Consider the following 17,068-nt stretch of genomic DNA (forward strand, 5'->3'; position numbering starts at 1 on the left):
GAAGAGTTGTCGAGGGAAGCGTAGGGTCAAAAGCCGGGGAATCAAAGAGAGTAAAGGGGGCAAATCCGGGAGAGTAGTCGAGGGGAGCGAGGGTCAAAGCCGGGGTAAACAGGATCGAGAGGCGGGTAAACTAACAAAGGGAGTAGACAGGGGTACTAGGGGAACGAGGAGCTGGCAAGCTAAGGGGGTAATCAAGAGGAGTTCAAGAGGAGATCAAAACTAGACGAGACTAGCGGGGGCAAAGACACGGGAAACTAAATACAATAACCAACACCCGTGAAACGGATGTGCTGTGGTATTTATAGGGGAAGGTGCAGGTGTAAACAATGAAAGGTGATGAGACGAGTGCAGGTGAAACGAATAAAGGGGTGATAGAGACGAGTGCAGGTGGTCATAATGTTCTGGCCATTGGGAGCGGGCATGTGAGCCCGAGGAGGGAGACCTGCTACGAGCATGAGAGCTCAGTAGGAGCAAAACGAGCGTGGAAGCTCGAGGGAGCAAAACGAGCGTGCAAGCTCGAGGTGGAACGCGTGGAAGCTCGAGCGAGCAGTGGAAGCTCGAGGGGCGGAGCGAGGAGCGGGGTTCGTGACAGTACTCCCCTCTAAAACAGACGGCTCCTGACGGCCGCTCGGTTGCGAGGAAGTGGTGCTGGATGAACCCAACAAACAAAAAACCCTGAACAGACAACCCACAAAACACACAAACAAAATTGAGGGCAGTCCAAGGGGCACAGAGGGAAATGAGACAGTCCATGGGGTCAATGGGCAGTATCAAGGCAAGGTCTGGGGGAACATAGCGGACAGGCGGGTGGTTGGGAGATCTAGGGGGCAGCCGTAGGGCAGAGACAGGGTCAGGGGGTCTGGAAGGCGACTGGAGGACAGGGACTGGGTCCGGGGGTCTGGAAGGTGACCACCGGACAGGGACGGAACTAGGGGACCTGGGAGGAGGCCACGGAACAGGAAGGGGGTCAGGAAGTCCGGACTGAGCCGTGAAAGGCGGTGCCATCAGAGGCTGCACTGTAGGCGGCTCTGGAGGTGGGGTTCTGGAAGGCTCTGGAGGTGGAGCCGAAGGAGGCTTTAGGGGCGAAGGCCTGGAAGGCTCTGGAGGTGGAGCCGAAGGAGGCTTTAGGAGCGAAGGCCTGGAAGGCTCTGGAGGTGCAGCCAAGGGAGGCTTTAGGGGGGTAGGTCTGGAAGGCTCTGGAGGTGGAGGCCTGGAAGGCTCTGGAGGTGGAGCCGAAGGAGGCTTTAGGGGCGAAGGCCTGGAAGGCTCAGGAGGTGGAGCCAATGATGGTGGCGCCATGGGAGGCTCTAGCGAGGTAGGCCTGGAAGGCTCTGGAGGTGGAGCCAAGGGAGGTGGCGCCGTGGGAGGTCCCCGAGGCGACGACCTGGCAGGCTCTGTAGTCTCGGGGGGTAGAGCCGTAGGAGGCCCGAGAGGCGGAGCCGTAGGAGGCTCGAGAGGCGGAGCCATAGAAAGCTCGAGAGACTTGGGGGGCGGAGCCCTGAGAGGCTCGAGAGGAGGAGGAGCCCTGAGAGACTCGAGAGACGAAGCCGTGAGAGGCTTGAGGGGTGGGGCCATGAAAGACTCGAGGGGCGGAGGAGCCCTGAGAGGCTCGAGGGGAGGAGGAGCCCTGAAAGACTCAAGAGGGGAAGCCCTGAGAGGCTTGAGAGGGGGAGGAGCCCTGAGAGACTCGAGAGGCGAAGCCGTGAGAGGCTTGAGGGGTGGAGCCATGAAAGACTCGAGGGACGGAGCCCTGAGAGGCTCGAGGGGAGGAGGAGCCCTGAAAGACTCGAGAGGGGAAGCCCTGAGAGGCTTGAGAGGGGGAGGAGCCCTGAGAGACTCGAGAGGGGGAGCCCTGAGAGGCTTGAGAGGAGGAGGAGCCCTGAAAGACTCGAGAGGGGAAGCCGTGAGAGGCTTTAGGGGTGGAGCCCTGAAAGACTCGAGAGGAGAAGCCCTGAGAGACTTGAGGGGAGGAGGAGCCCTGAGAGACTCGAGAGGGGAAGCCCTGAGAGGCTTGAGAGGGGGAGGAGCCCTGAGAGACTCGAGAGGCGAAGCCGTGAGAGGCTTGAGGGGTGGAGCCATGAAAGACTCGAGAGGAGAAGCCCTGATAGGCTTGGGAGGGGGAGCCCTGAAAGACTCGAGAGGAGAAGCCCTGATAGGCTCGAGAGGAGGAGCCCTGGGAGGATTGGGAGGAGGAGCCCTGGGAGGCTTGGGAGGAGGAGCCTTGGAAGGCTCGAGAAGAGGAGCCCTGGGAGGCTTGGGAGGAGGAGCCTTGAAAGACTCGGGAGGAGAAGCCTTAGGAGGCTCGAGAGGAAGAGCCCTGGGAGGCTTGAGAGGAGCCCTGGGAGGCTTGGGAGGAGGAGCCTTGGGAGACTCGAGAGGCGGAGGCCGCGAGGGCTCTGAGGGGCGAGCAGAGGCTGGCAGAGCCGTGGAAGACTCTGAGAGCGGAGCAGAGGCTGGCAGAGCCGTGGAAGACTCTGAGAGCGGAGCAGAACCCGGCAGAGCCGTGGAAGACTCTGGGGCGGAGCAGAACCCGGCAGAGCCGTGGAAGACTCTGGGGCGGAGCAGAACCCGGCAGAGCCGTGGAAGACTCTGGGGGCGGAGCAGAACCCGGCAGAGCCGTGGAAGACTCTGGGGGCGGAGCAGAACCCGGCAGAGCCGTGGAAGACTCTGGGGGCGGAGCAGAACCCGGCAGAGCCGTGGAAGACTCTGAGGGCGGAGCAGAACCCGGCAGAGCCGTGGAAGACTCTGAGGGCGGAGCAGAGGTCGGTAGAGCTGTGGAAGACTCTGAGGGAACCTCTGTGGTCTTGAGCACAAGACGAGACTGGGGAGAAGGGGCCCTCTTCCTTCTCTTGCGTCCTCGGCCAACAGGGGACGTGGCCATGGGGACGGTCGAGGCTACGGGCGCTGACTCTCTGGCCGTGGCAGGCATGGGCGTTGACTCGCTGGCCGTGCCAGGCTTGGGCGCTGACTCGCTGGCCGTGCCAGGCTTCGAGACTGGGGCCGTGACAGGCTTCGGGAATGGGGCCGTGACAGGCTTCGGGACTGGGGCCGTGACAGGCCTCGGGACTGGGGCCGTGTCAGGCTTCGGGACTGGGGCCGTGTAAGGCTTCGGGACTGGGGCCGTGTAAGGCTTCAGGACTGGGGCCGTGACAGGCTTCGGGACTAGGGCCGTGACAGGCTTCGGGACAAGGGCCGTGTAAGGCTTCGGGGCTAGGGCCATGTAAGGCTTCGGGGCTAGGGCCGTGTCAGGCTTCGGGGCTAGGGCCGTGGTAGGCTTCGAGACGGGGGCCGTGGTAGGCTTCAAGACGGGGGCCGTGGTATGGAACGCTGGTTCAGTTTCTGCCTCCCCCACAGTAAACGAGGAACCAGCGTACAGTAGGGCGAGGTCAATAAACTGAGCCAGGTTGAGAGAGCAGCGACCACATTGAAAAATGTCTTTCAGAGCCACCTCATCAAAATTCACCTGGTACGCCAGGGCACAAAAATCCATAACAAAAACCTCCAAGGGTTGACTCCCCTGACGCAACACCAAGAGTCGGACCGCTGGCTCCTTAATGTCGAGGGCGGGGTTATGAGTTACACAACCGCTGCCTCGCATAAAAACCCCTTGGTCAGCGTCCGAAGAGCCAAAAAACCTCTCCGGGGGTGGAGAGTTCACGGCGCTCAAAAATGCATGGGAAGCATAAACGGGCTCAGGGGCAGACACAGGTGAAGCAGGGTGACAAAAATCAAAAATCGCACGTACCTGCTGTCCCTGGGCTGTGAGCGCGCGATCATGACTCCCACCGGTAGATCCTGTGGCAGAGTGCGCTGAAAACATCCGCTCTAGTGAGCTGGGCGAATTCTCCGCGTGATGCATTGACTGTCTTCGGTGAGGTTGGTTATTCTGTAACCCACACACACACACACACACAAGATGAGACAGTCACAATGTAAGTCAAAAACTGCTTTTATTGTTAACAATAAAAGCAGGCAAAAGTACAAACGGGCAAATCCAGTGAAGAGTTGTCGAGGGAAGCGTAGGGTCAAAAGCCGGGGAATCAAAGAGAGTAAAGGGGGCAAATCCGGGAGAGTAGTCGAGGGGAGTTTAAGGTATGGCGGAGGATCAGTGCCTTAACAGATTCCCGAACAAACAAGAACTTACTGTTAAAAACCCCCCTAATTACTGAAATAGCTCAACCAGCCTCCACAAGCACAATAAATGTATTGACAAAGAGACAATGAACTATTGACAGAGAACCGCATGTGACATCCGCGATGCTCACCACGTGCTTATCGTGTGGACAGGAAGGGGAAACTTTGAACGTAAAAATGTGTGTGTGTGTGTGTTTTTCAGTTAAACACAGAACTGCATATTGCTAATGAAATACGTGTAATCCCTGTATGTTGTGTATTTCTGAGGTATATCAAACTCGTTAGAACTGTTTCGTTGTGTGTTTTAAAATCTGAGGCCTCATATTTAATAGCCTCAGTGTATATTCCCTTATTAAGTGTACTAAATATACCTTTCTTGGTATCAAATTAAACCTTACGATTTGTCCGAGCTGAATTCGAATATAAGATCTCTGTAGAATGATATTACGCGATGTTTTACTATCTTTTGAGTCATTCAGCCCAAAATCTCTTACTGTCATAAACATGCAAATGAGCTTTGACAAAGGAACTCTCTCATGCCCAGAGTAATGGAGGCCTTTACTGACCTCCAAAGGAATGTTCAGAGAAGTGCTGACTCTCCCTTCATTCTCTTACTGAGAAAGAGAAATGAACCCTGTTAATCCTATATATATATTCTATATATCTATGTGATAAATATTGACATGTATCTAATGTGCCATCTCACATTTTCCCTTAAATGTGCTTGATCTATGTTTTCTTGCAAACTAATGGGTTAATGTTTCAGACTTTGCATACTATGGTTAACCAAAATCATATGTGTGGCATATTTGGTCTCTATAACTTGGTATTTTGAAGATTGAAATGACTGTGTACATGATATGTCGATAACAACAACATATTAGTATTAAAAGTATATTTCCTATTTTCTTTCTTGCACATGCAATGGGCAATTTTACAACAAAGAGCAATAAACCAAATTCCCGCCTAGAACTCAAACCCTTCTTATTGGTCGAGCCAATGAGAGGTGGGACCTGTTTCCCGAGGGTATAAAATTGCTGCGCCCACTTCCTCTCATCCTCTAATCTCTTACCAACTCTTATCTCTTCGCTCTGTTATGCTCCTCTGGCTTCCTGCCTTTCTGGTTCTCTGAGCCTTGTGCTCTCTCACTCTCTCGCTGAATGATGCCAAACTAAAGGCCCCAAGGACTCCCAAGCATGTGCCAGGCTACGTACGGCCTTGTCTTTCCATTCACCAAAGATATCAAGACAACATCATCAAAGATCAACTGGAGCCTCAACAAATTGCATCAGGACAGTTTAATTCAAATGGGACATGCAAGTATCAAACTTAGTCTCATTATTTGATACATTAAGTATCCTTAACCCCTTTCTAAAAAGGGCGTGTCAGAACTAATATGATGGTTTGCTCAGGCTGTTGATCTGCTGAACTTCAAACAATGCTATAACTTCTTGCCTTCCTGTATTCTGTTTCAGCCCTCTTTCCCTTGGTAAACTGTATGAATGTATGTATATGTATGTTAGAGTAGTTTAAATGTTTAGTCTAGTTAATAAAGTCTTGTTCATGTCACATGTAAAGTTGTCTGTGTCTCAAGCTCATATCTAAAGTCACTAATCATAGATTTTGACTACTTGCTCTTAATACTTAGTAAGAAAGACATTTCCCATGCCCCAGAAATGTACCTTTCTATTAATTAATTAATGAATAACCAATATTGAGTGTTCACGGATGAACCGAGTATTTGGTTGTAATGTTAATGTAGCTACATCAAGTTAACCCGATTAACTGATCCAAATATTCATAATCGATTATAACAAGTTATGATTGATTATTAATATTTCATAGAGCTGATTCGCTACCTAATGGTGGAAGAATATAGAGCTGATTCGCTACATAATGGTGGAGAATGACGGGCATGATTAAACAAAGGTTATGAGCTTGAACCACTGTCAACCTAAAAGTGTGCATTGAATAATTCCGGTCAGAATAGGACATGACATGCTAAACGGCATTTGCTTCACTAGTTGCTGGCTTGTTTGGATGCGGATAAGGTGATGGCTTGAATTGACATCTCTACTGTAATTGAAAGAGTCTTAACACATTTAAGCATATTTTCAAAAGGTATCAGTGTACGAGTAATATGATTTTAGCGAAGAAACCCTAATTTCAGTATTAAAGTGTAAGTCTGTTTTGATGAAGGAATCTCAGCTCAGCTGCATGTAAACTGTACCAGAATTGATTGCTTAACCTGTGTCTGATGAAGAAATCTCAGTACAGTGTTATATAAATGTAGATTTGGGTGATGCTCCCCTTTTCACAGTATAAAGGCCTTACAAATTATAGTTAGATTGATGTCCTTCATCGAAACTTTATCTGTGCATCTAAAGGGCTTAGCTTCCTGGTGATCAAAACTGTGTTTCACTCACTGAAACTCTGAAGTGCATTGGTTCCCATGACAACGACTTGTCACAGGAAGTGCTCACTCCAGATAGCGCATGTGTTTCCTTCCGACGCCATTTTGTAAACAAACCAGCCTAGGTGGCTAAGCTAACCCAACTTAGCAGCCCCTTAGCTTAGGCTAAGCTAACTAATAGCTTCAACAGTTAGCTGCTAACACAATTTACATGAAGCCTTTATCTACAGCTTGTGTGCATGCAGAGTGAAGTGATCTAAACCATTTTCCTTTAACCCCATTTCTGGTTTCTGAATTCTCACTTTCTCTTTCCTTAACTTTAATTCTTCTCATCTATCTTCACCTGCACCTTTCAGGTGCATCCCTTACTGAACGCTGTTCAGCTAAATTTGCAGTTACTTTGTTAATTAAATCTAAAAACTTAATTACATGTAAACTGTTTTAGATAGAGAATAATTTTTATAGTTATTGGGAACTTTCAATGGCACGTTGACTAAACTTTATAGAGGGACAAACACATTGTGTGGTCTTGAACACGCAACAGCTGTGACCAACTATAGAATGATGTCCAAAGCAAATCTAATTGTTGATCATAAGTGCTATTGATTATTCCCAATACAAGGTTATTCTGCTATTTTAATCACTTCTTCAAGTCTTTTTATTATTTTTACTAATAATAGAAGTCAGCTATTTATTTTCCCATTTAACCCTCTTGGTCTAGTGTGGTTTTATTTCCCCATAAAACTGCAAAAGTAACTAGACATACTTTTCTTCTCGATTTTGTGTTTATTTGCAACAAGTTGCTTAAATTTTATGAGCCAGCTACACTAGTAATCTAGACGATTTCTATGGCATAATTTTGAGCACCACTAATAGACACAATCTAATAGGAAAGCTCTTTTCTTCCTCTTTCTTTCTCCTCTTCATGTGTTCAAAGATCAAGCCTGTTGTATGCTATCAGTAAGTGCTGATAAATAATTTGACCCAAAGAAACATCTTAAGTCATTTATTAAATCTAGGCTTACGCTCTTTTAGCAAAGCCACTCAGATCCACACAAATCTGAGCACCCTGCTATTTGCAGCTAAGATAGTAATAATCAGGAACACATTTCAATTGTTAACCACACCTAGCAAAACCTAGCTGTACATTATACACCTTGCTGTCTCACTTTGCCTTTAGCTCCAAATTCTGTTTGATCTTGCATTAGTCTCTTGCCCTTACTCTCACCAGAAGTGTGCCAAAATGTTGCAGATGCTTAGCCTAACTGCCCAGATGGCAGGCCAAAAGGACTGGCTAGGTGTTTTGAGGAACACCCTTTTATCCATGGCTGCTGACGACCTTCAGCAACACAACAAAAAGCAACTGGAAAACGAGGGAAAAGAACTAATGACAGACGACTCAAACCAGAGGTATGAGCACAAATATCTGACTGAGGTTATCGCCCTGGCCCACAACCTCACAGGTCTGAAACAGGAGGTAAACAACCTCCAACGCCAGATCACTGAGTCCCAAACGGAGCTGACACATGCTAAAAACCGCATAGACCAGCTAGAGATGGAGGCTCAGGACAGACACAAGGACCCTGGCAGAAGGGAGTCACAGGAGGTAATCCACAGACTTCAAACGGCTCTGACAGCTGCTAAACAACAAGAGCAGTTGGAAAAGACAGCCAGAGAGCACCTGGAAAAGGTACTCTTTCACAAAGATTCAATGTTAAAACAGCAAATTCTGAACTCTTGGACAAAGATGCCAGAATCATGGCCTGTGAAGGTCAACTGAATGTGTCCAGAGCTGAAGTTAAAGTGCTGACTCAGCAGCTGGAAAACACCAAAGATGAACTTGACATGGTCCAACGAGAACTGAGACACTCTTACCTGCTGCAAAAGGAACCACAGCAGGAGAGACATCTCACTCCCCACTTGCAATCAGCAGAGAAACCTCGCCCAGCCAAGCACAGATTTACAAAGGGGGAGACAAACCCCACTGCTTAACACGCCATCGGACAGTTTCCTGAAAGCTCCTGCAGCCGCTGAAGGAAAAGGATTGATTCAGACCGAATCTTGAAACGACACGCGTAGCGACACTCAAAGACCTCAACCGAATGGCCAGACATATCCCTGCATTTACACCAGAGCTTGCAGGAGACCACGACGCCCACGCTTACCTGCGAGACATTGACTTTCACCTGCAGTCTTTGATGAGTGTGAACCATCAAGATAGACTCCATCTGATCTGGATCACGCCCAGCCCAGAGTTGCGACGCTTTCTGGCTCGACAGCCAGAAAACATCCAGTCTAACTACCAGCAGCTGAAACAAGCCATCATAAGGGAATTCTCAGAGTCTAAAACGGACTGATCGCTGCCCTAGACACCAAACAGGGTCGGCATGAATCTCCCTATGTTTACTACCACAGACTCAGACGAGCTTACTCGAGCTCAGAACATACCTGGGATGGAGGAGGACACCAGCTTCAAGAGCCTTTTCCTCCGAAACCTCCATCCTATGGTAAGTCACCATTTAGGCATTATGGCCTGCCCCCACACAATGCCTATCCAACAACTGCGTGACCTGACACAGAAGGCCTTTAACAAACACAAGGCCTCACCCAGCAAACACCACAGGACGTCCCACAGCAGTCTACAACAACATCCTCCTGTACACCTTTCAAACAGGTGCCAAACAGAGGCTGCACAAAGACAGCTAGAAACGCCTGTTACTGAGTTACAAGAGCTGCTAGCACTAGCAAAAGAGCTCCTGGAACAGAACTCCCCTGAGGAGTACTGGGAAGAACAAACCTCTGACTCTTGCCCAACACCACTCAGGCAAGCTCAAGTCAGCGCTGCTGCCAGAGCAGAGTAACACTGCAGACTTCAGACACCTGGTGACCGGGTGCCGAACCGAGGGCGAACGGCCACCTGCTGCCCTTTTGCTACCAGTACTAGGTGACACACTGTCAAGGCACCTGCTGCCTCTGCACCTGCTGCAGAGACCTGGATGTGGCTACTGTCTACATCACCCACCGTGGAACAACCACCTGCTACAAAACCCTCATGATTCACCTGCCATCCGCCATTGTGATGATTGTCGTCCGATGATGTCTCCAACAGGGACACCACCTGGCTAAAAAAGGGGACTGTAAGGTATGGCGGAGGATCAGTGCCTTAACAGATTCCCTAACAAACAAGAACTTACTGTTAAAAACCCCTAATTACTGAAATAGTGCCAACCAGCCTCCACAAGCACAATAAATGTATTGACAAAGAGACAATGAACTATTGACAGAGAACCGCATGTGACATCCGCGATGCTCACCACGTGCTTATCGTGTGGACAGGAAGGGGAAACTTTGAACGTAAAAATGTGTGTGTGTGTGTGTTTTTCAGTTAAACACAGAACTGCATATTGCTAATGAAATACGTGTAATCCCTGTATGTTGTGTATTTCTGAGGTATATCAAACTCGTTAGAACTGTTTCGTTGTGTGTTTTAAAATCTGAGGCCTCATATTTAATAGCCTCAGTGTATATTCCCTTATTAAGTGTACTAAATATACCTTTCTTGGTATCAAATTAAACCTTACGATTTGTCCGAGCTGAATTCGAATATAAGATCTCTGTAGAATGATATTACGCGATGTTTTACTATCTTTTGAGTCATTCAGCCCAAAATCTCTTACTGTCATAAACATGCAAATGAGCTTTGACAAAGGAACTCTCTCATGCCCAGAGTAATGGAGGCCTTTACGACCTCCAAAGGAATGTTCAGAGAAGTGCTGACCCTCCCTTCATTCTCTTACTGAGAAAGAGAAATGAACCCTGTTAATCCTATATATATATTCTATATATATATGTGATAAATATTGACATGTATCTAATGTGCCATCTCACATTTTCCCTTAAATGTGCTTGATCTATGTTTTCTTGCAAACTAATGGGTTAATGTTTCAGACTTTGCATACTATGGTTAACCAAAATCATATGTTTGGCATATTTGGTCTCTATAACTTTGTATTTTGAAGATTGAAATGACTGTGTACATGATATGTCGATAACAACAACATATTAGTATTAAAAGTATATTTCCTATTTTCTTTCTTGCACATGCAATGGGCAGTTTTACAACAAAGAGCAATAAACCAAATTCCCGCCTAGAACTCAAACCCTTCTTATTGGTCGAGCCAATGAGAGGTGGGACCTGTTTCCCGAGGGTATAAAATTGCTGCGCCCACTTCCTCTCATCCTCTAATCTCTTACCAACTCTTATCTCTTCGCTCTGTTATGCTCCTCTGGCTTCCTGCCTTTCTGGTTCTCTGAGCCTTGTGCTCTCTCACTCTCTCGCTGAATGATGCCAAACTAAAGGCCCCAAGGACTCCCAAGCGTGTGCCAGGCTACGTACGGCCTTGTCTTTCCATTCACCAAAGATATCAAGACAACATCATCAAAGATCAACTGGAGCCTCAACAAATTGCATCAGGACAGTTTAATTCAAATGGGACATGCAAGTATCAAACTTAGTCTCATTATTTGATACATTAAGTATCCTTAACCCCTTTCTAAAAAGGGCGTGTCAGAACTAATATGATGGTTTGCTCAGGCTGTTGATCTGCTGAACTTCAAACAATGCTATAACTTCTTGCCTTCCTGTATTCTGTTTCAGCCCTCTTTCCCTTGGTAAACTGTATGAATGTATGTATATGTATGTTAGAGTAGTTTAAATGTTTAGTCTAGTTAATAAAGTCTTGTTCATGTCACATGTAAAGTTGTCTGTGTCTCAAGCTCATATCTAAAGTCACTAATCATAGATTTTGACTACTTGCTCTTAATACTTAGTAAGAAAGACATTTCCCATGCCCCGAAATGTACCTTTCTATTAATTAATTAATGAATAACCAATATTGAGTGTTCACGGGATGAACCGAGTATTTGGTTGTAATGTTAATGTAGCTACATCAAGTTAACCCGATTAACTGATCCAAATATTCATAATCGATTATAACAAGTTATGATTGATTATTAATATTTCATAGAGCTGATTCGCTACCTAATGGTGGAAGAATATAGAGCTGATTCGCTACAGGAGCGAGGGTCAAAGCCGGGGTAAACAGGATCGAGAGGCGGGTAAACTAACAAAGGGAGTAGACAGGGGTACTAGGGGAACGAGGAGCTGGCAAGCTAAGGGGGTAATCAAGAGGAGTTCAAGAGGAGATCAAAACTAGACGAGACTAGCGGGGGCAAAGACACGGGAAACTAAATACAATAACCAACACCCGTGAAACGGATGTGCTGTGGTATTTATAGGGGAAGGTGCAGGTGTAAACAATGAAAGGTGATGAGACGAGTGCAGGTGAAACGAATAAAGGGGTGATAGAGACGAGTGCAGGTGGTCATAATGTTCTGGCCATTGGGAGCGGGCATGTGAGCCCGAGGAGGGAGACCTGCTACGAGCATGAGAGCTCGTAGGAGCAAAACGAGCGTGGAAGCTCGAGGGAGCAAAACGAGCGTGCGAGCTCGAGGGAGCAAAACGAGCGTGCGAGTTCGAGGGGGCGGAACGAGCGTGGAAGCTCGAGGGGGCGGAGCGAGGGAGCGGGGTTCGTGACACTATTCCTGAAAGTATAAACAGTAAGTTGCAATGAAGGAGAGATGAACATTTAGAAATAAAACTATTGCTGTCAGTATAGAATATAATTATTATGATTAACTTCATGATTTCAGAATGAATCAGTAATACCTTTCAAATTCGGCAAATGTCAACTTTTTTTTTTTGTTTTAATTTCCGCAAACCCCAGATTGAAAACCCCTTTTCTGTTGCATTTTCCAAGCAGGAAGTTGTAAATTCTAGCTCTTTTTTTAGAACGGAACGTAGTATAATTAATCTTGTGTTTTGTGCGTTGTTTGCAGGGAGCATCCAATCGGTGATCAAAGTTTCCAGTGCTACGTTCGCCAACAGTCAGAAAGCTCCACCTACTCCATATGACCACGCCCACTACAGAGCTCCGCCCTGTCTCCAGTCACACCTCCAGTTGCACCTCAAACAAATGATACTTTTTCATTTGTGACAGGAAGGAAAAACCAAAATAAAAGCTAATATCTCTTGTGTTTTTTTTATCTAATAACAAGTCAGCAGCTCTCCACTGAGCGCTGTGTCAGCAGCCACGCACTTTATACCAGACTAGAGCCCGTGGATGATGTAGCTCAGCCTCACGGTAGATTTTTTTTTTTAAACTAGAAGACAAGAGATTCTCTAGAGATGGACCCGAGATGTTTTAAAAAAAAAAACTGATTATTCCATTTCACTTCCAATCTTCAGGACCAAATTTCAACAGGGTTTTTGTCAGTGGAATGCATCTCATTGATGCACGCTTGAAAATGAGATCTTCAGTCATTGACGCGAGGACCTGAAACTGAATCGAATGATGACTGTAACCATGTTTATAAAAAATAATACGAAATATTTGTATCTGTTTGTTTTAGCCCTTTGTTCAGACGAGTTTCAGTATTGTTTCACCCCTTTGTGAACAACCCCCCCAGTGGGTTACATGTCAGCCAATCATTACTCCGACTGAAGAAAATGCTGCATTGTGGGAAATGTAGTTGTGTGGGGATTGCAGCATGCCAAACTGATCCAAGTCATTTCAAGCATGTGGCATGAGTTTTATTAATCATTGTTTGTGGGTCCAATTGTTTTGAGCATAACTGCTTTCTATTTACAAATCTTGTTTGGTTGTGGTAATTTATCCATTTTAAAAAACATTTTGTGATAAAAACAAATTGTCTGGTGACGTCTCTACCGGAAATTTGTGTCTTTTGTACGTTGTGTTGTGTATTACATCTTTTAGGAAGCCGTTTTACTCTGGGCTTTGAATTCACAAATATTTTCCTTTTTGATGCAGGTTACATTATGTGTGTGTGTGTGTGTGTGTGTGTGTGTGTGTGTGTGTGTGTGTGTGTGTGTGTGTGTGTTTGAATGAGTTTCATTGATAAAATATCAAAAACAATATGGAGATTTTTTATGTGAAAGTTACTTTTTAAATTTTTTTGTTAAATGTTCAAGTCATATTTCACTCCAAAATCAAAACTACAAAAAATATAATTATGTTTTGCATGAAGAAAATGAAAATTTTTGTTGCTTTGTGGAATTTCTTCGTGATGATCAGACACATTTCCCCAAAAAATTCTCATTGCTGTAATGTGAAAAAAATGTATATATAATTTAAATTGTATTTATAAATCATTGTAGCATTTGTTGGACTGCTTTAATGCTGATTTAAGAATAAAAGTTACAGAAATTTTCTGTAACACATACTGTATTACATGTATTTTATTACAGTAATGAAAATCTTCAAGAATACAGAGAATTTTAAAAAGTAAAACAGCTGAATGCATTGCAGTAATGAGAATTTTGGTGGTAGAATGCGTTTAATTTATGTGAAAATGGCAAAAAATCGTAATGATCTTAAAAGTAGGCTATATGCAAAAAATCAGGGCTGACAATGAATTAAACATTTTCTTTTAATTACATGGCATGCCGAATAATTAATAAAATGAATCGCATCTAATCAATATTTGCTGAAAAAGGCCCCCTTATATAGAAAATGTAATCTAAATAATACAAAGTAATTCGTCGAAAGCATCGTCGTGTGCTTGTCCTCCGGACATGTAAATTGGTCATTCAATTGTCCGAGTAAAAAAGTTACTTGTCTATAAAGAAAAAAGGAAATTTAAGTTACATGCTCATTTAACGTCAAAGTTTATGTTGTATATTTTTCCAAAATTATGAACAATGCCCAACCTAAGTATACCTATGTAATCAATTCAATTCTCTGCAAGAGAAATGTAAACTGCACTGGGTAAGGCAGGTGGCAATTGTCATATGGTAATTATTTTATGTTACTTATGGTAGTCAAATAAAGGAAAGTCTCCATCGCCACCATTATCAGCAGGGATGCTCATAGTTATAGGAGCTACAAAATACAAATTAAGACAAGTCAGTGGTTTTTTAAACAGCTTTAAAAAAGAAAATAACAGCAGTAGGCTATCAAGTATTCAAGTATGCAACATAAAACTACTACTGGTCTTTACTGTATGATTATAAATCATTCATACTTTTTAAAGTTATCCAGTCAAGATCAGTGAGTGTTTTCTTGATTTCTTGTTATGTGTGTTTGATTATTATAATGAAACACTGCACTGCACTTGCAACAGCAGGTCTGATAGCTTGCATTTATACATACAAGTCTGATATTTGAATACAAATCCGCTTTATTGTTCACATTAGATATCACTCTTTGTTATTAAATGAATCCCTCACCAAGATGGGCATTTTGGTGGAAGTTTGAAATGTATTTGATCGTTCAGATGCACATTAGCGCAATTTTCGGAACACGTGCGCATGTTCAGCACACACACATATGCCGCCTGTCAATCAAAGTGGGCGCATCTGTTAATAGATCACTAGCGAATTATACAATTACGTGCTCTGGATTTCTTTCAACCACAGAAGTGACACAGGCATAGGCCATCACAAATGTAGCCGGCTATTTGTTTGTTATTGACATTTTAATCAGTCTGCTTGTCTGGTCGGGCAAGTAAAATTCTCTTTTACTTGCCCCTTCAAATTGATTTCTCCCAGACAAGTGTTAATGTTGAGCCCTGCTGATCAGTGTTATATGTATATGTATATGTGTATATATATATATATATATATATATATATATATATATATATATATATATATACACACACACATACAGTATATGATTTTGCAGTTAAATATGAGCAGGACATGTGTGATTCGTCCTTTCAGGATTTAATGTCCAAAATAATTTCTTGAGTGTTCCTTTTCTGTTCACAGTTGTTAATGTGTTTATTTGTTTATGAAGTATTGATGTTCCTACAACTGTAACTCATTAAGTGATGCATGGTTTAATGGTAATATATATAATTTTTTTAATACAGTTTTCCCCACAAAATGGATAGCTATTTATTTTTATATCACAAAGTAATGCTTTTGTGAAAGAATTTAAAACTCAAACTGATTCCAGACGCACAGTAAGAAGTATGCAATAATGTCACTTACTAGTAACTTTCCTGTTTATGTTCGATTAGTTCAGTAATTGATGAAGGAACTTTGATCACACGGAAACCTTAAGAAGGGAGAACAGTGTATTTTGTATAATGAGTATTAATGCAAATTTTTGATGTGTGTACAGATAAACTGAATGAATGATCCAAATATGGATGAAAAAGTTTGTTTTTGTTTGTTTGCTTTTTTTTTTGTCCAAATTAAGGCAATAGCAAAGTAATATGTGTTTGAGTTTTTATTCTGAAATGTTGTTTATTTTTTAAAAAAAAAAAGAATCACCAGGACATTTTACATAAAAGATTTGATGAGAAGAAAGATGGCTATGAAAAACACAAAAACCTGTTTAAAATAATTAGGTTTTTTTTTTACAAATTTGCCTGTTAGTAAAAAAGTTATAAAATTGTCTTGATATATTGTTGTTAATAACTGTTCAGGACTTATTGATCAAATAATGCATTTTTGGCCATGAATAAAACACATATTTGCACTTTTAAAACTAATTTCAAAAATATCTTTTAATTGCAAAAAAGCATGCAGTTTGTTGTGTCTATGCCAACGAGTAAAATAAATAGATCCTGCACTCAAATGGGAAAAGTGGAGATCAAAAGTATGGTTCACCTCAAAATTTTAAATATCTCATATATTTACCCTCCATCCTAGATGTATGACTTTCTTCTGCTTGTCTTCCTGGTTTAATCCATGTCTTCAGAAGCGATATGATAGTTGTAGGAGAAAAACAGATCAATATTTGAATCATTTTTTACTGTAAATTCTGCTCCCTGACCAGTGGCCATTTTCACACAGCAGCAGAAAACAGTTGTCAGACCAGTTTTGAGTGCTTAATACGGTTATGTTCACACAAAGGTTATTTACGGGTGTGAGAACCACATACTATAACCGAACTGACACCTGCAAATTTTCAGGTCTCACAACCGCATTCTCGGCAAACATGTGCTCTGTGAACAGAACCGTATTGGACAACTAGTTATTAGTTACATCATATAAAGTGAGAGACGCGCTGCACTGTAACAATATGAAACCAAATTATTGGCATAGCAGATTTTGTACACTGTGTAATATAGGGTATTAATTTATGGTTTGTGCTTCTAAGATCATCTAATATGATTCATGTTTTATAAAGATTCATGTTTTATAAAATCTGTACTACTGATCTTTTGTAGAGTCTGTGTCTGTTTGGATCTGCCAAGTAACATTAAGAGTAAAGGTTTGGACGACACATTTCAGGCAAGAAACTTGGTTAAAATTAAAAAAGCACACTTTTACCGTCAGTCAGGTTAGCTATAAAGCTAATGATCACGACACTGCAAATGGGCAATTTTCAGCTGTCGACATTTAACAAGACACTACACATGTTTATAACTGAGAGAAATGTATATGAACCTTAAGTCACAGTATTCCTCTTGATGATGTCCATTTCT

The 17,068-nt window shown here is 43.7% G+C and overlaps 1 protein-coding gene across 2 annotated transcripts in view; it reads left to right on the forward strand.

The window, feature by feature from the left end:
- Window positions 1-16,745, forward strand: part of LOC127651443 (ras GTPase-activating protein 3-like) — a 102,565-nt gene extending 85,820 nt beyond the window's left edge. For both annotated transcript variants that reach the window (XM_052137266.1, XM_052137267.1), the window contains exon 24: window positions 12,446-16,745. In XM_052137266.1, coding sequence (XP_051993226.1) covers window positions 12,446-12,521 — 76 coding nt within the window. In that variant the 3' untranslated portion in view covers window positions 12,522-16,745. The remainder of the gene's footprint in view (window positions 1-12,445) is intronic.
- Window positions 16,746-17,068: the final 323 nt, after the last annotated feature.

Source organism: Xyrauchen texanus, chromosome 11 (assembly GCF_025860055.1).
Source record: "Xyrauchen texanus isolate HMW12.3.18 chromosome 11, RBS_HiC_50CHRs, whole genome shotgun sequence".
Taxonomy (NCBI): Eukaryota; Metazoa; Chordata; class Actinopteri; order Cypriniformes; family Catostomidae; genus Xyrauchen; species Xyrauchen texanus.